The sequence below is a fragment of the Cebus imitator genome, unplaced genomic scaffold (genome assembly GCF_001604975.1).
Source record: "Cebus imitator isolate Cc_AM_T3 unplaced genomic scaffold, Cebus_imitator-1.0 Scaffold254, whole genome shotgun sequence".
In the NCBI taxonomy this organism is placed as follows: domain Eukaryota; kingdom Metazoa; phylum Chordata; class Mammalia; order Primates; family Cebidae; genus Cebus; species Cebus imitator.
In genome coordinates this window covers 2071361-2093592 of record NW_016107569.1, presented here as the reverse complement: position 1 = coordinate 2093592, position 22232 = coordinate 2071361, and the positions used below count along the sequence as shown (strand labels likewise).

Genomic DNA, 22232 nt, shown 5'->3' with positions numbered 1-22232 from the left:
AGACAGCGTTTCGCTTTGTCGTCCAAGCTGGAGTGCAGTGGTGCAAACCTCAACTCGCTGCAACCTCCACCTTTTGGTTTGAGTGATTCTCATGCCTCTGCCTCCCGAGTAGCTGGGATTATAGGCATGAGCCACTTCGCCCAGCTGGGATATGGCATCTTAGAGTTGATTTTGGAAAACACGTGAATCTATTGCGTGTATTTATCATTTTGCAAGATGACAGAAATCCAGCTGTTCTTTGCAGCTGAGGGTGAACTTTTAAAATCCCCTTCACACTTAATGTACTCACTGACAGAAGTGCCTGGAAACAGCTGTGCATGGCCGGCCAGGCAGTGGTTTCTGACCCAGAGCACCTGCACCTCACCTCAGAAGCTGCTGTCAGAACTGAAGGAGTCCAGAGACCTGCTGCAGGCTTGGGGGCACTGGGTTCCTACCAGCCAAGAACATCCTTTTGCTCTGTTCCATTCTTTACACAGAGAGAGTTCAATGACTTGAAGTATATTCAGTTTAAAATCGGGGTGGAGGTGCACACGGTGTCTGACGGGACAGGCCGTGCCTGCTGAGCGCTCTTGATCTGGGCTGACCTGTCTGTATGTGGGGTGGAGCCTCCACCTAAGACCTCTGCAGCAGACCTAGACAGACAGGCCCCTCCCATCTGTCCATTGCTCTGGCTGCTAATACAAGCCTGGTTGTGGAATCCTTCACCATCTCTCAGCTGGCATCAGCCCCAGCCTGCATTGTGCCACATCTCAGCTTGGCTCACTGCTAGAGTCCCCCCAGCCATACCATCAGAGTTGAATCACAGTGAGACCATTGGCTTTGGGTTTGAGTACTTGGTTCCCACGTGAGATGCTTAAGACTTTATACTTGGCTCAATCCTCTCACTTATGTTGTAGAACCAATTGAAACCCTAGGACACGCTCATCCTGGAGAGATGACATGGACCCAGGCTGAACAGTCAGCTTGCAGGTTCTGCATTGCCAAAGAAGTGAGAGCATTGTGTACTAGGAATGCTGGAGTTTTTGAGGCTATGTATTTTTTTAATAATGTTTTTACTTCTGAATCTTAAATAATGAAAGTATAGGACATTGCTTATTTTAAAACGAGGGAAGGACACAGCATGGAATGATTGCTTATTCCTTTCTCAGATACTCTTAAAACCAATTTTTATTGTTAAATTTGTGGTAATACATGGTCACAGCTGTGGATCAAACAAGATCAGTCTAAAGTTGTGGCAGGTCCTGGGTGTCATCTGATGGCACCACTCTCTGTGGCAGCGCCAGGCTGAACTGCCCTGATCCCTGGGAAGTGAGACTTGGATTCCGGCCAGTGTGAGTCACTGTATCTCCCATAATCGCAGCACAGCTGCAGACACAATCAGAACAACATGCAGCAATTTTACAAAAAAAGATGGTAGAATTTGTGACATGGAAATGCCTTATAGGGTGTCACACTTAAGTCTTTAAAAAACACCAAGGTGAGGCTTACACTTTTTATTACGTATCCTCGAAGTGGAGGTAAGTTATACTTTTCTAGCCTGTTGGGCATCTGGTCCAGAGGAGACAAGATTGTCTCTGTTTACAATGATGCAATAAATACGTGTCCGCCACCTTTGGACCGCTGTTGCTGATTTGTAACTTGAAAAGGCCATGGTTGATCATGACCCCGCCTCTCCCCAGCCTTGTAAGATGTGGATGGGAGCTTTATTGACCTACTGAATGTAAAATAATAAAGCCCAGATTTTATCATGTGAAATGTCACTTGCTAACTTCTTTTTTTTCTAGTTTATTTGGTATCAAAGTTCAGAATGAATTTCAGCTCCACAGCTGAGACTTGCCATAACCTGGACAGGTGGGTGGGCAGTCAGTGTGGTACAGAAACAATATTTACCTTAAATACTCTTACCCCCAAATAGAAGTTAAATTAGCTGATGGATATTTCATCAAAGAGATGGCCTTCCAACAAATACTTTCTCCCAAAATTAGAAGAGGAAATTGAGGTACTGGTAAAGTATGATTCACCTCTGATATCCTGAACCTGAGCCCAGGTGAGGAAACCTAACCACTGGGTCTCCCTGCCTGAAACTGGTAAACAAATCTTAGTTAGGTTAATCTGATCTCGGCTTAATGACACATAACCTGGTATCATCTCACATCAGTGAATAACTAACACTCACCCCCTTTCAAAGGATTGAGGATTATCAGATTTACTAGAACGTTCAAACCCGTAACACCATCACCTCACCCACTCCCTTGGGAATTTCTCAACAGACGGTACTGAATTCCCAGGAGACCAACTTTCTAGGTCTGGTTCTCAGTCTAATGCAGTTCCTATTCTACCCTGCACTGCCTCATCTACAAAGACAGAACCTTCCAAAATTGTCAGGGGACTCCTGTGTTCCCTAATTAGGGACTCCTGATGCCAGGGCCAGTCTTAAAATGAATGATTAGACCTAATCTGTGACTTCCAGGGGCATAACAGGCCGGTTGCAGCTCAACACCAAGAACTTTCTACTGTGCGGAGGCATCTTTAGGTGACCTGGGCTGCCCTAGGGGAAGCCCATGCAGGCTGGGGAGCCATAGGCAGAGGGGTCTTACATAAGACCTGCAACTCAGGCCACCAACTTGTCTTGTGCCTACTAGTAGTCCCTGCAGCACTCTCGCAGCAGCTACACCCATGGGAGCACAGCCCACATGCAGGGACACAGGCGTGTTGCATAAACAAGGTGTGCTTAGCTTAGTCTATGCCGCCGTTCTTGCTGACATCTCAGCTGTACTTGAACTCTGTGGCTGGGTGTCAGGAGCTCCAAGAACCCCCGAGGGAGGGCAACTTCCCAGACCACTGGGTGAGGGGACAGAGGCATCCTAGGATCCTCAGAGCCCTGTGTGAGACTTCATTTCATTCCAACCTGGATTGACCTGCTAGGTCTTCACTGGCAGCCTCACCTCATAAGGCCTACACCCTTTTCAAAAACGTACTCACCAATGACACACGCAACATTTTATTGTAAAACGGTAGCCATTTGCATTTATAAATAAAGACACAGTTCTCAGCATCTCAGAAGGGGCAGCTAAGCTTTTTAGGTTTTGAGGATTCTGATTGAATGTAACAGAAAATATGATAAATTAAGATTTAATATGGCAAAATTCACATAATTTAGAATCCAGCAGAGAGCCCATGTGGCTCATTCAGGAATGGATAGTGAAGGGCCACCTTCTGCAACACGAGTGACTAGGAAGTGACAAGCTGCAAATGCTTTTCTAACAATTGTTGACAATGTTGCCAAGATCATTCCCACAAGCTTCCACTGTTGTGAAGGTTAAAACCCTTGGTGAGGCCATTTCAGGCTTATCTGCAGTGCCTAAAGGCCTCCTCTTACCTACTTGTCCTTCATCTAAACACTTCATGGCCCCTGGCAGCGCCTGCTGGGACCATCCTGGGACAGAGCTGGCTCATGCTCCAGCCACATCCCCAGCGATGCCCTCCTGTGGAACCAATGCCATGCACGTGCGCTCGGGCTCATGTGCAGTAAAGATACATCACAGTATATGTTATAATGACGGGAACTTAAAAAACACACACAAGGCCAACAACTCAGAATCTGAGCAGTCTCTCTCAATGTTAAAAACCATTTTAAATAAAGTGATCACATTTTCAGTAAAACTTATTCATCCTTCCTTGAAACAAACACTTGGAATTAAAACATAATTTTTAAAAAATCATGAGCCCTGCGATGAGTGTGCTGGGAGCTGGCTCCTTCCTTCTCTGAGGGCTCGGGAGGCCTCCTGTCCTCACCCATGGTCCCAAGGTGGCCTGCAGGCACCAGGGATGGAAACCATGTCCAGAGAATTCCTGTCACATCAAACAGGAAACATTCACTTGAGTCCTCCTCAGGGAAAGGAGCAGGGGGCAGAGGCATGGGAAGGACTGAGTGTGGAGTTTCCTCTCCAACTCCAGGCAGTGACTCTCGCTGTCAATCATGGCTGTCAATCATCGTAGTAATAATCTAACTTGGTGAACACGGTTTTGCAGCCTTTATCCGAGAAAACTCTCTCCTCTTTGGGGAAAAATGTCATCTCCTCAGCCACTCTGCTCACAATGTCTTCATCAATGTCATAGCCTCGGGACTGCATTTCGACTCTGATACACATTTTTAGGTGTTTGTATTCCAGGGGGAGGAAGGGAACAAAATAATCAATGAGGTTCCGGTCAATTAAGCTGCTGTGCCAGAAGCCACCTGGGAAGAAAAAACAAGGCGCTGTTCATCCACATCTGTGGATGCCCAACCTGTACATTTCTCCTAGGCTCACTCACCCACCGCACCCACACACGTCTACTGGGGGTCACCCACCTACACACCCACCCTCCCATCGGTCTCACACGTGTCTCCTGGGGGTCACCCACCCTCCCATGCATTCCACACACATCTACGGGGTGTGCCCTCTTCCTTATGAAGCTCCGGATCCAATGAGGAGCAGATGTTAACAGACACCTGCACACTGAGATGCTTCTGTGACAGAGTGGAAAGGGACACCCTCTTTACACTGCAGCTGGGGAAGGCCTCCCAAGGTGTGACTTAGAGATCAGAGGTGGGAAAGAAGGTCAGGAGCCCAGGGCCCTGGAGCCCAGGAATAAGCAGAGGTGCGGAGTGGGGAAGGCAGAGTTCCACAGAAAGCAGAAGCAGGAAGAGTTCCAGGAAGGACTCTACCAGCCACACCCCCTTATTTGGGAAAATTTTGACTCTCCTGGAGTTTCAGCAGCTGGACCAGCAACAGGGTAGAAGCCTGCTGCCGCTGCCACCGTGCCCAACTCCTATAGCGCATGTAGGCACCAAAACTAGCCTCGGGAGTGCTGAGCCCACACTGGGCTCCCCACGAAGGCCTGGCCTTGGCCGTGTTTTCTCCCGAGTGAGGACAGGCTCTGCACCTGCCCCGTCTACTACTCCTGCGCTCCTGGAACTCCTGACCCAGGACACCCCGCTCCCAGCCCCAGATGACACACACACACTACATCATCCACCAGCCCATGGGTGTCTTCCCGTGAGCTGTTTTCCTTCTGCTCTGCCAGGTAATTCCGGGGCTCAGTCCCCAACCCAAGCTCCTCCTCAATCACTGGGTTAATGCTTTTCATGCCCGACAGTGCTTTGCACACAACTGGTGCTCAATAAATGTGTGGCCGACTGGATAGAGTGGAGCCCGTGGCCAGGGAAAGAACAGAACCAACCACTGAACAGGAACAAGGGGCAGTCTTGCTATTGCGAGCTCACGTGGGAGGCTCGTTCTCGGAGGCCTGCTCTGTGCCAGGCATGCCCTGGTCCTGGGGACACAGCTGAGGGAGCCGGCCCTCACGGCTTTACCACTCTAGGGCAGGAGACACCCGACAATTGTGCTAGGAAACAATCTCAGGCGAACGTCAGACAGAACAGACATGAGGGTGGGAGGCGAGGCCCAGGTGCTCCCGCGAAGCCGGGCTGGGCAGAACCTCAGGGCAGTGCCCGAACAACTAGGACCCAGCCACACGGAACAGGGAGTGTCGGCAGAACAGGTGACCTCAGGCAGCCCTGAGACTTCACAAGCATCTCCTGAGGACCGCCAGGTTTGCCCTCCTAGCCTGACGGCCTCCCTGGAGCTCCGCCGCTCTGCTCTGATGCCCCAGATGCCATTGCTCACCGAGCTCATCCATCCTTCCTGCTGTCACTTCCCTTCAATAGCAGGGCCACCATTCCCATCACTCAAGCCAGGTCCTTGGTTCTTCTCTCATTCCCAAGTACAATTCTGCAGGAAGTCTTACAGGTTCTACCTTCAACACACATCCAGAACCCGACTGTGTCTCTCCACCACCAACACTTCTGTGCTGAGCTCCCTGCCCCTTTGATTGTACGTCTGTCCTCCACCCAGTGGCCAAACAAGGTCCTGTGAAGGCCCCGTCAGATCACAGCACCGCCTGCCCCAGACCCTGCAGCCTCTCTCTTCCACATGGAATAAAAACCAAGGTTCACATGGCCCACAAGGCTTTCCACGGTCTATATCTCCACCCCAAATCTCACCTCTTCTATCACCCCCTGTTCCCCTCCTGTTTATTCTGGACCAGTCACAGTGACCCAAGCACAGGCCCCCTCAGACCCCTGGAGGTGCTGCTGGCTCTGGGGAATGCTTTCCCTCAGACATCCACATGGCTCACGCCCTCGGGTCAGCCCAAATGCCACCCTCAGAGGGAGCTTTCCCTGACCACTCTATTAAAGTAGAGCCCATCCTTACCCTGTACCCCAACGCCTTTCTTGATTTTTTCCCCTCCTAGCCCTGAGGGGAAAGATATATATGTTTATGTGTGTCCATGTGTGATGTGTGCATATGTATTGCATGTATATACACATATGAACACATACATAAACATATGTATCCCCCACCATCTGATAGACTCTCTCTTTACTCTTTCTTCTCATTTCTTTCTTTCTCTCTCTTTTTTTTTCTTTTGACAGTCTTGCTGTGTAGGCAGGCTGGAGTGCAATGGCATGGTCTCACCTCACTGCAACCTTCACCTCCCAGGTTCAAGCGATTCTCCAGCCTCAGCCTCCCAAGTAGCTGGGATTACAGGCATGTGCCACCATGCCCGACTAATTTTTGTATTTTTAGTAGAGATGGGGTTTCTCCATGTTGGTCAGGCTGTTCTCGAACTCCCAACCTCAGGTGATCCACACACTTTGGCCTCCCAAAGTGCTGGGATTACAGGTGTGAGCCACTGCGCCTGGCCTAAGGGCAAGAATTCCTGTGTTTGTTCACGGCCATCCCCAGTGCTAGGTACGATTCCTGGAACCTACCAGATGCTCCACATACGTTTGCTGAATGAGTGTTCAGCCATCTACCCGAGGCCACAGTCAGTCCGTAGGCCAGGGCTGCCTGACTCCCAAGTCTGCACTCCTGAATGCCGTGTAACCTCCACTGCGTGGGTTCTAGGCCACTGGCCTCATCCACCTCAGCATTAGGCTAAGGTTTCTGCTGCATGTGTGCATGTTTTTTGGCAAGCCAAGAAACTGTCCAGCATGTTACAAAATACTTGTCTTGCCTCAGTAGTACCCTACTTGTACAAATTGACATACAGTGCCCCATGCTGTTCACTAACTGTAGTATGAACTTCCTGGCAAGTCTGTTTCAAATGTGCCCTTCTGTTCTGTCATCTCCAGAACCTGAGGAGCAAAGACTTGAATAGCCCTGTACAACCCACAAGTCTCAGCTGGTGAGTCAGCCTCCATCCAGCTGGCTTTATACCTCCCTGGGTTCAAGGTCAAAGATTCCCAGGCTGCCTGGCCCTGGGCAAGCTGCCATATATCTTTGAGTCTCAGTCCCTACCCTACAAGGTACAGGGAAGACTGAGTGAAATCCGCAGGCACAGTGTTTCACACGGCACCCAGTACAAAGTAAGGGTCCCGCCACGATTTGGCTGTTGCTCTTGGGCAATGCAGAGAAAGGGAGTAACTAACAGGTCATCCCTCCCCTTGAGCTGCCCAAGGCAGCTTCCTTGCTCAACCACTGGCTATTTCTTCTACAAAGAAAATCACGTAGCTGAAGAAAATGGGTGTGGTGGCAGGTGCCTGTAATACCGGCTACTCAGGAGGCTGAGGTGGAAGAATCGCTTGAACCTGGCCAACATGACAAAACCCTGTTTCTACTAAAAAATATAAATATTAGCTGGGCATGGTGGTGTGCACCTGTAATCCCAGCTAAAAGGGAGACTGAGGCACAAGAATTGCTTGAACACGGAAGCCAAAGGTTGCAGTGAGCCGAGATCATGCCACTGCACTCCAGTCTGGGCAACAGTGAAACTGTCTCTAAAAAAATGAGAATAAAACAGCACTTTTCAAACATCAGTGTTCATTAAGGTTACCTGGAGTTTGTCAACAAGGATTCCCCTCGTGAGTTCTGACTCGGAAGGGGACTGAGAATCTACATTTCTACCCGGCTCCCAGGTGACGGTGACCAGAACACTTTCACAATTAGGGTGCAGGATTAGGAAGCAGATGGGGCTGGCGGCGGACAGCCCTACTCACTGTTTTTGTTATTGAAAACCGACACAGACAGGGCGTGTTCAATGTCCTTGAGCTTGATGTCTTCCCTCTGCTTTCCGCTCCTCCAGAAATCTAAAGCCACATCTGTGATCCTTTCTGCTCCGGCATTGCTGCAAAACAGTTCCAGTGGGTAAGGACGGGCTTTTCTCCCAGAGCTCAGAGGCTCAGGCTCGGGGCCCGTCATATCCTAGCCCTGACCTTACCTGAGAAATATGAAGATGGCTTTCTGGTAGGAGACTCCATCCACCAGGTCGTAGTAGTCAAGGAAAGGCTTGATGGCATCTATGAGACCTGCATGCATCTTATCCATTTCATCGAATATGAAGATGGACCTCGCACAGGCGCTCACGTTGCCTCGAATCCACAACTGTAACTGGTCCTGAAGTAGAAGGGGAAAAAGCCAACACGAAGTTCTCAGCCAGGGCCATTGGGCAGCTCCTTCTACCACTGATAGCCACAGCTTCACTTACAGACCACTGTGCCCTCAGCACCAAGAACTTCACACGTGCAAAATCTTCTCTGTTCCTAACATCCCCATGGAGTGGGCACTCTCATACACATCTCACAGATGAGGGAACTAAGGCACATAGAGAGCTTATTCCACTTGCCCAAGACTATCAAATCAGTACATGGCAGAGCTGGGACCTGAACCCAGTCCTGCCTGATGCCAAAGCCTGATACTTTGATTCCTGTGCTGCAAGACACCACATGGATGCTGAGAGCTGCTGCTCTTTTGTCACCAATGAGGTCATGTGGGATGTCAGGATACCGATCTTTATTTAAAAAGGGGGTGGAGCTGGGTGTGGTGGCTCACACCTGTAATCCCAGCACTTCGGGAGGCTAAGGCAGGCGGATCAGTTGAGGTCAGGGGTTCGAGACCAGCCTGTCCAACATGGTAAAAGCCCCTCTATTAAAAATACAAAAATTAGCTGGGCATGGTGGCAGGCACCTGTAATCCCAGGTACTCTGGAGGCTGAGGCTTGAGAATCGCTTGAACCCGGGAGGCGGAGGTTGTAGTGAGCCGAGATCGCCACACTGCACTCCAGCCTGGGTGACAGAGCAAGACTCTATCTCAAAAAATAAAAATAAAAAATAAATAAAATAAGCAAGAATTCACTCAGACCTGTTAAGCTCCAGCAGCCAAGGTTTTCCCACTCTGGTGACCTAATTTATACGTGATAATAGGAAACATGTACTGAGTGCTCACTATGGGCATGCCAATATTCTAAGGACTGTTCATATATATATATACATATATATTATATAATATATATATTTTTTTCCACCATGTTGGTCAGGCTGGTCTTGAACTCCCAACCTCAGGTGATCCGCCCGCCTTGGCCTCCAAAGTGCTTGGATTACAGGTGTGAGCCACCGCGCCCGGCCCATATATATATTTTTGAGACAAGAGTCTCACTCTGTTGCCCAGGCTGGAGTGCAGTGGTGTGATCTTGGCTCACTGCAACCTCTGCTTCTGAGGTTCAAGTGATTCCCTTCCCTCAGCCTCCTGAGTAGCTGTGATTACATGCAGCTGCTACCACACCCAACTAATTTTTATATTTTTGTAGAGACGGGGTTTCACCATGTTGGCCAGGCTGGTCTTGAACTCTTGACATCAAATGATCCCCCTGCCTTGGCCTCCCAAAGTGCTGGAATTACATGCGTGAGCCACCATACCTGGTCTGTTCATAAAACATTCTACTGTGACCTCCTAAAACCCAACATGGTAGTTACTGTTGTGCTCCTTTTACAAATGAGGAAGCTGAGGCACAAACAAGTGAAGTAACTTGCCCAAAGACACAGTTATTCTTAGTGAAGCCTCGGTTCTAAGATGACCAACTCATCCTGATTTGTCTAGAATGGTTCCTGTTTGTTTGGGACAGGGTCTCGCTCTGCCGCCCAGGCCGGAGTGCAGTGGCTCTGTGCTCACTGCAGCCTCAACCTGCCAGGTTCAAGCCATCCTCCTGCCTCAGTCCCCCAAGTAAGTGGGACTACAGGTTCGTGCCACCACGCCTGAATAGACTTTTTGTATTTTTTTTTTTAGCAGAGATGGGGTTTTACCATGTTGCCCAAGCTGGTCTAGAACTCCTGAGCTCAAGTCATAAGCCTGTTTTGGCTTCCCATAGTGCTAGAATTACAGGGGTGAACCACCACATCCGTAGAACGTTCCCGTTTTAATACAGAACCACTAGACAGTGGGTGACCCACTTGCTCACCCAGACAGAAGGGAAAAATGTGTCCTGGAGCAGTGGCTCATGCCTGTAATCCCAGCACTTTCGGAAGCTGAGACAGACAGCCTCACCTAGACCAGCCTGACCAACATGGAGAAACCTCATCTCTACTTAAAAATACAAAATTAGGCCGGGCGCGGTGGCTCAAGCCTGTAATCCCAGCACTTTGGGAGGCCGAGGCGGGTGGATCACGAGGTCAAGAGATCGAGACCATCCTGGTCAACACGGTGAAACCCCGTCTCTACTAAAAATATAAAAAATCAGCTGGGCATGGTGGCGCGTGCCTGTAGTCCCAGCTACTCAGGAGGCTGAGGCAGGGGAATTGCCTGAACCCAGGAGGCGGAGGTTGCGATGAGCCGAGATTGCGCCATTGCACTCCAGCCTGGGTAACAAGAGCGAAACTCCGTCTCAAAAAAAAAAAAAAAAATACAAAATTAGCTGGGCGTGATGGTGCATGCCTGTAATCCCAGGTACTCCGGAGGCTGAGGCAGGAGAATCACTTGAACTCAGGAGGCGGAGGTTGTGGTGAGCCGAGATCGCGTCACTGCACTCCAGCCAGCCTGAGTAACAAGAGCGAGACTCTATCAAAAAAAAAAAAAAAAAAAAAGAGAAAAAGAAAAATGTGTCCACACTTTTCCTAAGAGTCAGGGATAAATAACTGATTGCAGCTGGGTGCAGTGGCTCATGCCTGTAATCCCAGCACTTTGGGAGGCCAAGGCAGGTGGATTACCTGAGGTCAGGAGTTCAGGACTAGCCTGGCCAACATGGTGAAACCCCATCTCTACTAAAAATACAAAAATTATCTGAGTGTGGTGGCAGGCACCAGTAATCCCGCTACTTGGGAGGCTGAGGCAGAACAGCTTGAACCCAGGAGGCAGAGTTTTCGGTGAGCCAAGATCACGCCACTGCACTCCAACCTGAACCACACAAGATCTCAGCCTCAAATAAAACAAAATAAAAAACTGATTGTTTTGCCCATCTTGCAGGTCTATTACAGGATTTACAAGGCAACAATTAACATCTGTTTGTAACATGCACCAGGCACATGTTACACACTTGACAGAGCTCCCTGGACTGTTACAAGCAACATTTTGTAAGTCAGAACCTATGTCTCAGATCAGGCAACTTTCCCAAGACTATGGAGCTAGGAAAGTTAGGACCCAAATCCAGGTTTGTCTGCTGCCAAAGCCCAAGCTGCTGATCAGTGAGATCAACCATAAAAGCAGTTTGCGGCTGGGTGAGGTGGCTCACACCTATAATCCTAGCATTCTGGGAGGCTGAGGTGAGCGGATCACTTGAGGTCAGGAGTTCAAGACCAGCCTGGCCAACATGGGGAAACTCTGTCTTTACTAAAATCCAAACATTAGCTGGGTAAGGTGGTGCACATCTGTAGTCACAGCTACTTGGGAGGATGAGGCAGGAGAAACAATCGAACCCAGAAGGCGGAGGTTGCGGTGAGTCAAGATGGCATCACTGCACTCCAGCCTGGACAACAGAGTGAGACCCTGTCTCAAAGAAAAAAAAAAAGCAGTTTGGAGGCAGTAGGTTCAACAAACTTAGGACTTGCTACATGTTTCCTCTTTCACAAAATAAATGAGATGTGTCTGGGCATGGTGGCTCATGCCTGTAATCCCAGTACTTTGGGAGGCCAAGGCAGGCGGATCACGTGAGGTCAGGAGTTCGAGGCCAGCCTGGTCAACTTGCCAAAACCCCATCTGCACTAAAAATACAAAAATTAGCTGGGTGTGGTGGCACATGCCTGTAATCCCAGTTACTCAGGAGGCTGAGGTAAGAGAACTGCTTGAACTGGGAGGTGGAGGTTGCAATGACATGAGATCACCCCACCGCACTCCAGCCTGGGCGACAAGAATGAAACTCCGTCTCACACATACGAAAAGAAAACAAAAAGAAAGAAAAGGAGTGAGATGTGATGATCTCTAAGATGGATCTGATCATGCCCGCCTCTAAAATTCCATGACCGTACATACTCACTGGACCTGTTTCCAGAACCCACCACAATGTAGCTTTGATGGTGTTAACTGCTCCGTGCAGCTCAAACTCTCTGTAATTTCTACACCTTTCAAAGGGGAACTGAGACGTGAACCATTTTCAGGACTCATTCAACACAGAATTCCCAAATCTCATCCCACAACAAAGAGATCCCAAACCCCACGACATCCAGGAAAGGGTCCCAAACGTCCATCCTCGCCTTGTACAAGGTGATGTTTGAAGCATGTGGAAAGTGCAGTGTGGCCACAAACAGGTGGACATAGTCACTGTTGAGACCACCCTCGTAAATATTCTCCGCGATGATCTTGCTGACAAAATTTTTGCCGGTGCCCGTCCACCCATGCAGGGAGAGGGTGAGAGGTTTCTTGGGCTTTGGGTTGTTTATGAAACCAAATACAGCATTTAAGATGATTTTCTTTGCAAGATGCTGTCCAAAGAGCTTGTTGTCCAGATCCTTCTGCAGCGCTGGAAAGACAAAGGCAATCAGGAGTGGGGAAGAAACAGTGGCAAAATGTAGCCATATCTACAGCCCATGAGAAAGCCAGCAAAGCCGCCCAGGCGCTCTTCAAGCACCTTGGGAAACCTCAAGTACTGCGGTCTGTAAGCTCCTGGCCCAGTGGGGACGGCGGTCCTGGGCCCTCCCTTTGCTGGTCCTGCCTATTCTAAAGCCCTGGCGCGGCTCCTTCCCGAAAAGGGCCTCGGTGCCAATGCCACAGCCACCAGTTTGCAACCCTAACTCCTGTGCTGCTCCTCCCACCCCAGGGCAGAGCGAGGAAAGGAGGCAGTTTGGCCGCTCCTGTCGGCTCAGGAAGAGTCCTCACCATCCTTCCTGTCTCCCGCTAGGCTAGAAAGGAGGCAGAACCCTCTTCGGAGGGAAGTGACCACCGGTTCCCCCGCGCCCAGCTTGGCGCGAAGCAGTCCAACCTGCAGCCCGGCTCCTCAGGGCGCCGACTGAAGTCCGGCCCGTCTGTGGTCGTGGCCAAGGAGCCAGGCCTCATGCTGCAGGCGGGCCGCTCGGCTTCCGGGGTTCGGCCCCCGTGGACTCAGCTCTGCCCAGGCCCGGCCGTCCTGGGATTTGACCCCTATCCCGGCCAGGCCCTAGTGCCATCGCCCATCCCCCAGCCTCCATCCCCTGGTCCTGGCCTGGCCCTAGTGCCATCGCCCAGCCCCAGCCTCCAGCCCCCTCCCCATCCTACCCTCCCGGCTGAGGCTCCTCTTCTGGCCGCAGCACTCGGCGAAGAGGCAGTAGAGACGCGGGTAGATGTAGCCGGTGAGGACGCCGGCCAGGGCCAGTCCCAGGCTGATGGGCTCTACCGCCTGCACCACGGACGGCGCCAGCAGCAGCAGGCCCAGGGCGGCCCGGCTCAGCTTCATGCCCGGACCCGCGCCGCCCTGCGCGTTCTGGCGCCGACCGCGCACTAGTGCCGCCGCCAGACCCGCGCTTCCGGTTCCTCCTGCCGCGGAGGCCATCTTTCTTCAGGGCAGCCCTCCTACCGACGCCGGCGGCCGCCATCTTTGTTCGGGACAAAGCCTTGTTTTGCTTCCGGAAAGTCTGTTCTGCACTGCCCCTGTCGGCCACGTGTTTTTGTTTGTTTGAAATAATCGACGTTATTTTTGCGGGCGTGGTAGCTCACGCCTGTAATCCCAGCGCTTTGGGAGGCTGAGGCGGGTGGATCACCTGAGGTCAGGAGTTCCAGACCAGCCTGACCAACATGGTGAAACCACGTCTCTATTAAAAATGTAAAATTAGCCGGTGTGGTGGTGTGCACCTGTAGTTCCAGCTACTGGGGAGGCTGACGCACGAGAATCGCTTGAACCTGGGAGGCGGAGGTTGCAGTGAGCTGAGATCGCACTACTGCATTCCAGCCTGGGCGACAGAGTGAGTCTCTGTTCCCTCCCCCCAAAAAAGTAATGGACTTTAGTTTTTAGAACAGATTTACAGAAAAATTGAGAAGATAGTACAGAGTTCCCATGTGCCATCCCTCCCTGCAATTTCCCATTACTAAAATCTTAAATTGTTAGTGTGCTACATTTGTTACAGTTAATGAAGCATTGTTGTTATATTATTAACTAAAGTGTACAGTTTATTCGGATTTCCTTTCTTTTACTTAATGCCTTTTTCTGCTCCAGGTTTCTGTTGAAAAACCGGCGTTTTGAATGAAGAGACCTTCCAAACAGGCTTTGTGTGAGCAGCGTGGCTGTTTATTCACCTGGGTGCAGGTGGGCTAAGGCCGAAAAGGGCATTAGCAAAGGGCAGTGGGATAGAAGTTAGTTTTATAGGGTTGGGTAGTTTTTGAGGGGGGCGGGGCTGTTGCAGAGTAAGATCAGTTACAGTGGTGGGGGGTAGAGGCAAGGGAGTATACATGACCACAAGTTAAGTTACAATGGCAGGGTTGGGTGAGAGGTATTTACATTATCACAAGAACAGTTAAGATGGCAGGGTTGAGTGAGGGGCTTGTCTGGGGAAGCGGGCCGATCGGGGACAATGGCGAACGCAGGCTGCGGGTGGGAGACATCAGCCAAGGCAAGCAGGACTTCAGACTTTCAGGCTCCAGGCTTGTGTATGGAGACCTGGCAGTTTCCATTCAGGATACCACATTACATTTAGTTGTCATGTCTTAGACTCTTGTTAGTGGCAGTGTCTCAGCCTTTTATTTTTATTTACTTTTTAAAATCTGTATCGCAGTGGTGTGGTCTCAGCTCACTGTAACCTCTGGCTCCTGGGTTCAAGCAATTTTCCTGCCTCAGCCTACCGAATAGCTGTGATTACAGGCACACACCACCATGCCTGGCTAATTTTTGTATTTTTAGTAGATGCGGGGTTTCATCATGTTCACCAGGCTGGTCTTGATATCCTGACCTCGTGATCCACTCCCCTTGGTCTCCCAAAGGGCTGGGATTACAGGCGTGAGCCACTGTGCTTGGTCTCTGCCTCTTATTTTTGATCACCTTGACAGTTTGAGGAGTACTGGCCAAATCTTTGGTACACTGGCCCTCTATTGGAATCTGATGTTTTTCTCAGGGTTCGACTAGCATTATGGGGTTTTGGGAGGACAATCACAGAGGTAAAGTGCTATGCTCAACTCATCCTACCAAGGGAGGGTTCTTACCGTCAACATTCCTTATCACTGTTGGCGCTGACTTGATCACTTGACTGAGGTAGTGTTAGTGTTCATCAAGTCTCCCCACTGTACACTCACTCTCCTCCCCTCCCTTCTATACTGTACTCTTTGGAAGGACGTCCCCCATGTGTGGGAAGAGATGGCCAGGGGCAGACCTGTGTCACTTATAGTTAAATGATTACAAGCTTGCTTTGCTTTTTATATACTGAGATTTGCACCACGGATCACATCCAAACTGTGGTGCAGTAAAATAAAAGTGAAACCAAGCAGTAACAGGAGGCCTGTGGTAAAGACCATCTGAGAGCGCCCTAGAACCGCGGAACACTGCGATGCCGCGGCAGAGCGGGAAAAACTGCTTTGGTCACACATATCTTCCCAACATAGAGTTTGTTTAAGGATCTTGTAAAGGGAGCTTATGCAAAAGACTCTGGGAAGGAAATGCAACATCTGCTCAGAAGACTCGGGAGGGTCTTCGCAGATGGGTGCTAGTAAGGCCGGAAAGCCTTGTAAGGCAGAGACACTAGAACGCCACAGGCTGTATGTTCGCACAATATGGAGCAATTCCACAATGCTGGGGAGATAGAAGCCCCTTGATGCACTGGGTGTGGTCAGACCTTGTGGTGCCTTATCTGCTGCACCTCTCTTGCCAAAATAGCTGGATAGACAATGGGTGATAAAGTCTGTCTCCTTAGCATGCTGTTGAATGCTGCAGACGTGCTCTTCCTCCAGCTGTCTTCCTCCTCAACCTCCCTCCCCACAGCCTGCAATATTAACGAGATACCTCATAAAAGCGCTTGGAGCCCAGAGCTCTATGCCAACACAGATCACCCCACGAGTGCGTTGGACCCCTGCTTTAAAATTCTATCCTGTGTCTTTATTTCTCATTCCCTTGTCACTGCCGGGACATGGGGCACCCACGTACAGGGTTGGGCTGGTTCCCAACATCACAGATGACAGAACTGAGGCTAAGAGTGAAAAGGATCTGTCCAAGGCTACAATTAGTAAGCTGTGAGCTGGGCTCAGATCTGACTCCTGGGCCAAACCACTGTAACCACAATTCCTGCTCTAACCCCCAGAAGTCAGCTGATCTGCTCTGTCCTCTTCCAGACCCATGTAGATGCCTCAGGAAAAATGAGGGCATAGGTAAGAAGGTACTTGACAGTTAGCAGGATGCAGCATGTCCATGACTTTTGAAATGAAAACCCGTCTTGGTAATTCAGCTTGACGTTTGCACTACCCAAACCCTGAGCTTTGACAACATTCCCTGACGTTCGTATGAGGAAACATAATACAAACAGTAAGGTTGGACTCGTTTTGTATTTAATAATTAAATTCTAATAGTAATAAGAAACATAGTTTTTGCTTTTTCTTTTTTAATGAAAACAAGTAATTTTGTAAAGGTCAGAAAACACCAGTATCCTCCTCATCTCATCCTTGATTTTTCTGTCAGCTGGACCCACTGTAATCAATGGAGGCAGCATTTCTGACTCCATCCCAGATATGTGAAAGCAGAAGACATGATGCATATATAATAATAATGAAAGCACAATCTAAAGGATATTATCACACAATGAACAGTTTCTTCCTGACCCAGAGCAAATATTAAGAGAAAGTCAATATATTTAAAAACAAGATTTAATAATGCTCACAAGAATAGAGTTTGCCCCCAGGTGGACAATTACATATTGTTTTGTTTCAAAAAGTTATAAATTTCGTGCTTGACAAATCCAGCAGGTAAGCAGAGGGACGAATAGAGTCTGTTTCCAGAGCTGTCTGCTGGCAAATGAGCACGCTGTGTCCAGGAAGCCATTTCTCAGGGGAGGGATGTAGGGAGAGGAAGGCAGAATTTACAGCCCACTCTGCACAGCTCAGTACCGCCTATTCATCTTCTTGAACTTCTCATAATGATAGTCATCAGTTGCCTTCTCATTAGCAGGACGCTTACGGTTAGGAGGGGACCCTGAGAAGGAAAGAACAGGAAAGGCGGTTCGCTCTGCTGGAACCCACTGCTAGACTTTACTCCCTGCAGGAAAGGACAGCTGCTTGTTTCCTTCCCCACAGGAGCCCCAGCGCCTAACCCAGTGAACAGAGTAGGGCCTCAGTAGATACCTTTATTCCTTTTTTTTTTTTTTTTGAGACCGAGTCTCACCCTGTTACCCAGGCTAGAGTGTAATGGCACGATCTCAGCTCACTGCAACCTCTACCTCCCAGGTTCAAGTGATTCTCCTGCCTCAGCCTCCTGAGTAGCTGGGATTACAAGCACCTGCCACCATGCCCAGCTGATTTTTATATTTTTAGTAGGTTTTATATTTTTTATGTTTTTAGAGTTTTCACCATGTTGGCCAGGCTGGTCTCAAACTTCTGACCTCAGGTGATCTGCCTGCCTCAGTCTCCCAAAGTGTTGGGATTACAGGAGTGAGCCACTGCGCCAGGCCGATATTTTTTTTTTTTTGAGACGGAGTCTTGCCCAGGCTGGAGTGCAGTGGGGCAATGGAGTGCAGTGAGACTGAAACCTCAGTCTCCCAGGTTCAAGCAATTCTCCTGCCTCAGCCTCCCGAGTAGCCAGGATTACAGGCATGTGCCACCATAGTCGGCTAATTTTTTTTTATTTTTAGTAGAGACGGGGTTTCACCATGTAGGCCAAGCTGGTCTTGAACTCCTGACCTCAGGTGATCCGCCCACCTCAGCCTCCCAAAGTGCTGGGATTACAGGTGTAAGCCACTGCGTCCGGCCGATACCTTTTTTTTTTTCTTTTTAAAAAAAAAGATGTGGTCTCACTTTTTCACCCAGGCTGTAGTGCAGTGGTCCAATCATAGCTCACTGCAACCTTGAGCTCTTAGTCTCAAGTGATCCTCCTGCCCCAGCTTCCCCAGCAGCTGAGACTACAAGTGTGCGCTGCCACACCCAGCTAACTTTATGAGTAGCTTTTATTTGTCCTTATTGAAATTTTCTAACTTCTTGAGTCTCTGCTGCTTGAGAATATGAGACAGTATGCTTGATAGCAAATTCTCAGAGCAATCCTAAGAGGTAGGTCCTATTAGGATTCCCATTTTATAGATGAGGAAACTGAGCCTTAGAAAGGGGAAGGCACACAGTCATGGTCCAGATGCCTCAGCTCCAATGCCAAGTTCTGCCCTGCCCCCGCTGCACCCTGCCTCCATGGGCCCCCCACAGCACTGAGCACTCCAGGCAGCCCTGATGCCTTTGCTGCACTCACGCTCAGGCTCTGGCTTCTCCGTGTCGCCTACTCTCAAGGGCCGGGCTTTGGGCTCTTCTTTGTTTCTCCGTATGGGCGCGTTGAGCTCCTCATGATAAACTGAACCAAAAGAGACCAGGGGACACGTCAGACAGAACATGAGGTTCCTAGGGACCTCAACCCAAACAGGGGAGGGGGGGCAAGACTGCTCTCCCCGAGGGGCTTACATCTGTTGTGCTGCACGTAATTCACAGCCATGTTGGTAGGCACGAAGGAGGTTTCGCTGTCTTTCTTCTTGTTCTGCTGCTCTGCCAGCAGACGGGCCTTGGCATCCTCGGTGGAAATGATATTTTTTATTTTAGCACTATAGAGAGAAAGAAAACCACACCACTTGTAAGATCATAGCACCTTACTACTCAGACAGAAATGAGCATTGAGGCTGGCAGCCCAGCCACGCGATAAGAAAATCATGTGTCCTGGGGTACAGCTCTCCAGTATACCAAGGGCACTTGTAGTCCCATTCTCACACCAGAGAACCAGTTACTCTGCTCTTCTGATCAAGAGCAAATTGAGCTTCAGAGTAAAATGCCTTAGGCATTTTGGGTAAAGATCACTTTACCTCTGTGATCTCCCTTCCAAAACCCTGTAACACTAGTCTCATCCTGAGAAAAACGTCAAATTCCAATAGAGGGCCAGCCTGCCAAAGATTTGGCCGGTACGCCTCAAACCATCAAGGCCATCAAAAACTTTTTCTGGCTCAAAGTTTGCAAGGCCAGAAAAGAGCCCAGAAGCCTCCCAGCTTCTGACTGTACTAAAAGATGATTCTGACAATTGCACTTCTCCCGTGACAATCCCCTTTTAAAGTAGATATTTTGTAGTCAAAATGAAAGAAGGATCATGGGGAGAAGGGACGGGTGAACCTTTAACATGGCTCCTGCTAGAAGAAAACAGGAGAATAAAGGGCCTGATCCAGCTGAACAGCTGTCAACAGAGGCTAAAGGACCACTTTTGCTTTTAGCAGTCAGGGACCCTTACTACTCTGACCAAGCCTTCAGCGAAACTTCTTTTTTTTGTTGTTTTTTTGTTTTTTTGTTTTTTTGAGACGGAGTTTCGCTCTTGTTACCCAGGCTGGAGTGCAATGGCGCGATCTTGGCTCACCGCAACCTCCGCCTCCTGGGTTCAGGCAATTCTCCTGCCTCAGCCTCCTGAGTAGCTGGGATTACAGGCACGCGCCACCATGCCCAGCTAATTTTTTGTAGTTTTAGTAGAGATGGGGTTTCACCACGTTGACCAGGATGGTCTTGATCTCTTGACCTTGTGATCCACCCGCCTCGGCCTCCCAAAGTGCTGGGATTACAGGCTTGAGCCACCGCGCCCGGCCCAGCGAAACTTCTAACAACAACCTGCCAGACACTCTCGTTTGTGTTTGTAGGATTCTAAGGACACAGATAAGAACATGGGGTTTCACTACATTGCCCAGGATGGTCTCGAACTCCTGGGCTCAAATGATCCTCCCACCTTGGCCTCCCAAAGAGCTAGGATAACAGGCACAAGTCACCATGTCTAGCCTTTTTTTTTTTTTTTTTTAGAGATGGTCTTGCTCTGTCACCCAGGCTGGTGTGCAGTGGTTCAATCATGGCTCACTGTAGCCTCAACTCCGAGCTCAAGTGAGAGCCCATCTAATTTTTTAATTTTTTGTAGAGACAGGGGTCTTGCTATGTTTCTTAGGCTGGTCTCTAGCTCCTGGCCTCATGTGATCCTCCTGCCTTGGCCTCCCAAGTGCTGGGATTATAGGCATGAGCCACCACACCTGTCCCCCATAACTTTTAACTGGAAAGCACTGTGTCTTCTGCCTAGGGGGTCTGAAACATACTCTATGCCCAGGTCCACCTCAGGAATGCCACTCAGCATCTGGTTGGAAAGCATCTCCTCAGTTTTCTTTGCTGAGGAAACGCGGATATTTTCTGGAAGTTCATAAAGACAGTCCTCTGCATTCTTTGGCTTCACTTTCTGTTCCTCATGTTCCACGATTCCTTTCCTCTTCTTTAGCTCTGTCTCAATGTATTTCATCCTGAAGTAGAAACCCACACGTGTCAGGGAGGGGTGGGAAACACATACCAGGTGCCCTCTAAATGGTCCCCAACACTGTCCCACAGACCAGTGACGGTCCATGGAGAAACGAGAAAAATAAAAAAAAAACCCAAGATTTTCATCAAGTTAGAAATTTTCCACTTAAAGGAGCACCAACCTATGAGATTATGGTCTATTAATCTATTGGTGTTATGATGTATAAGATTCTTTGAAGACAGAAAGATGATAGTTGCCAATGCCTTGTTGGCAAAATAAAAAGTGGGCAAGCCTATGTTTTATCCCTGCAATGTTTTGGGGAAATATTACCAGTCATAGAACCACCTTTGAAAAGAACTTTTTTTGAGGGGAGGGAGATGAAGTTTCACTCTTGTTGTCCAGGCTGGAGTGCAATGGGGCAATCTCAGCTCACCACAACCTCCCCCTCCTGGGTTCAAGCAATTCTCCTGCCCTACCCTCCCAAGCAGCTGGGATTACAGGTGCCTGCCATAACACCCAGCACATTTTGTTTTTAGTAGATACGGGGTTTCTCCATGTTGGTCACGCTGGTCTCAAACTCCTGAACTCAGGTGATCTGCCTGCCTCAGCCTCCCAAAGTGCTGGGATTACAGGCGTGAGCCACCACACCCAACCTGAAAAGAACTTTTAAGAGGTTTTCAAAGTTCTTAAGCTGGGAGGTAGAAAGAGAAGGGCCAACTTAGACGTCTTCTAGAAAATTCTAGAAATGTCACCTGTGACTAAATATCTTGGATTCTGACTGGAGTCCAGCCCCAGTTGCTCACAGCCAAACACACTGACACTTACATGTCTGCATCCTCATCCCTTCGGTTGGTTTCTGCAGAAAACGACGTCCCCAGGTGCAGGTCCTCCTCTTCACTAATCCTGAAGGGAGAGAACAATGAGGCAGAGCTTTCAAGTCACAACTCAGTGAGGCCGACTCTTATGTTCTAAGAAAACAAAGACACAACAGGAATTTATATCGTATTTATGGTTGGCAAAGAAAACTTGCTATAGTATAACATGTAAATAAAAGAAACTCTAGAGATACATGCAAACAAACTGTTGGCTGCTAGTGATACCTCCAGAGATTGAGTGGATACAGTCATACTTAGGTACCCATGGGGGATTGGTTCTAGCACCCCTCAAGGATACCAAAATCTGCAGCTAGTGAAGTCCCTTATATAAAATAGTGTAACCTCTGCATCTAATCTATGCACATTCTCCCAACTACTTTAAATCATCTATAGATTATTTATAATACCTAATAAATTGTAAATGCTATATAGCTTTCACAAAATAAAAATACACAGTGTACTTTTATTTTTTAAACTTTTGAATTATTTGAATGTATTATTTTTTTTTTGAGACGGCATTTGGCTCTTGTCACCCAGGCTGGAATGCAATAGCGTGATCTTGGCTCACTGCAACCTCTGGCTCCCGGATTCAAGTGATTCTCCTCCCACAGCCTCCTGAGTAGCTGGAACTACAGGTGTGTGCCACCTTGCCCAGCTAATTTTTTTTTT

At 49.1% G+C, this 22232-nt stretch overlaps 2 protein-coding genes across 2 annotated transcripts in view; both read right to left on the bottom strand.

The window, feature by feature from the left end:
- Nucleotides 1-2985: 2985 nt before the first annotated feature.
- LOC108283012 (torsin-1A) lies at nt 2986-13842 on the bottom strand. Its single transcript, XM_017499092.2, has 5 exons — nt 13500-13842; nt 12503-12768; nt 8266-8441; nt 8045-8172; nt 2986-4237 (listed from the first exon to the last, which is right to left on the bottom strand). Exons 1-5 carry the CDS (start codon nt 13771-13773, stop codon nt 3987-3989), a joined length of 1095 nt encoding a protein of 364 aa, XP_017354581.1. The 5' UTR covers nt 13774-13842; the 3' UTR covers nt 2986-3986.
- Nucleotides 13843-16731: 2889 nt separating this feature from the next.
- CUNH9orf78 (chromosome unknown C9orf78 homolog) overlaps nt 16732-22232 on the bottom strand; it is a 9361-nt gene continuing 3860 nt past the window's right edge. The window contains exons 5-9 of the mRNA XM_017499093.2: nt 21514-21591; nt 20495-20692; nt 18849-18985; nt 18643-18741; nt 16732-17385 (exon numbers count right to left, since the gene is read on the bottom strand). Of these exons, the coding sequence (XP_017354582.1) occupies nt 17294-17385; nt 18643-18741; nt 18849-18985; nt 20495-20692; nt 21514-21591 (604 nt within the window). The 3' untranslated portion in view covers nt 16732-17293. The remainder of the gene's footprint in view (nt 17386-18642; nt 18742-18848; nt 18986-20494; nt 20693-21513; nt 21592-22232) is intronic.

Bases quoted from the DNA above. Each gene is read 5' to 3' on its own strand.
- LOC108283012 (XM_017499092.2), bottom strand. From the start codon at position 13,773: ATGGCCTCCGCGGCAGGAGGAACCGGAAGCGCGGGTCTGGCGGCGGCA. The intron at 12,769-13,499 runs GTAGGATGGGGA...TTGTCTTTCCAG, and splicing joins GAGGAGCCTCAGCCGGGAGG to CGCTGCAGAAGGATCTGGAC. The intron at 4,238-8,044 runs GTGAGTAGGGCT...TTTTCTTCCCAG, and splicing joins GGTTTTCAATAACAAAAACA to GTGGCTTCTGGCACAGCAGC.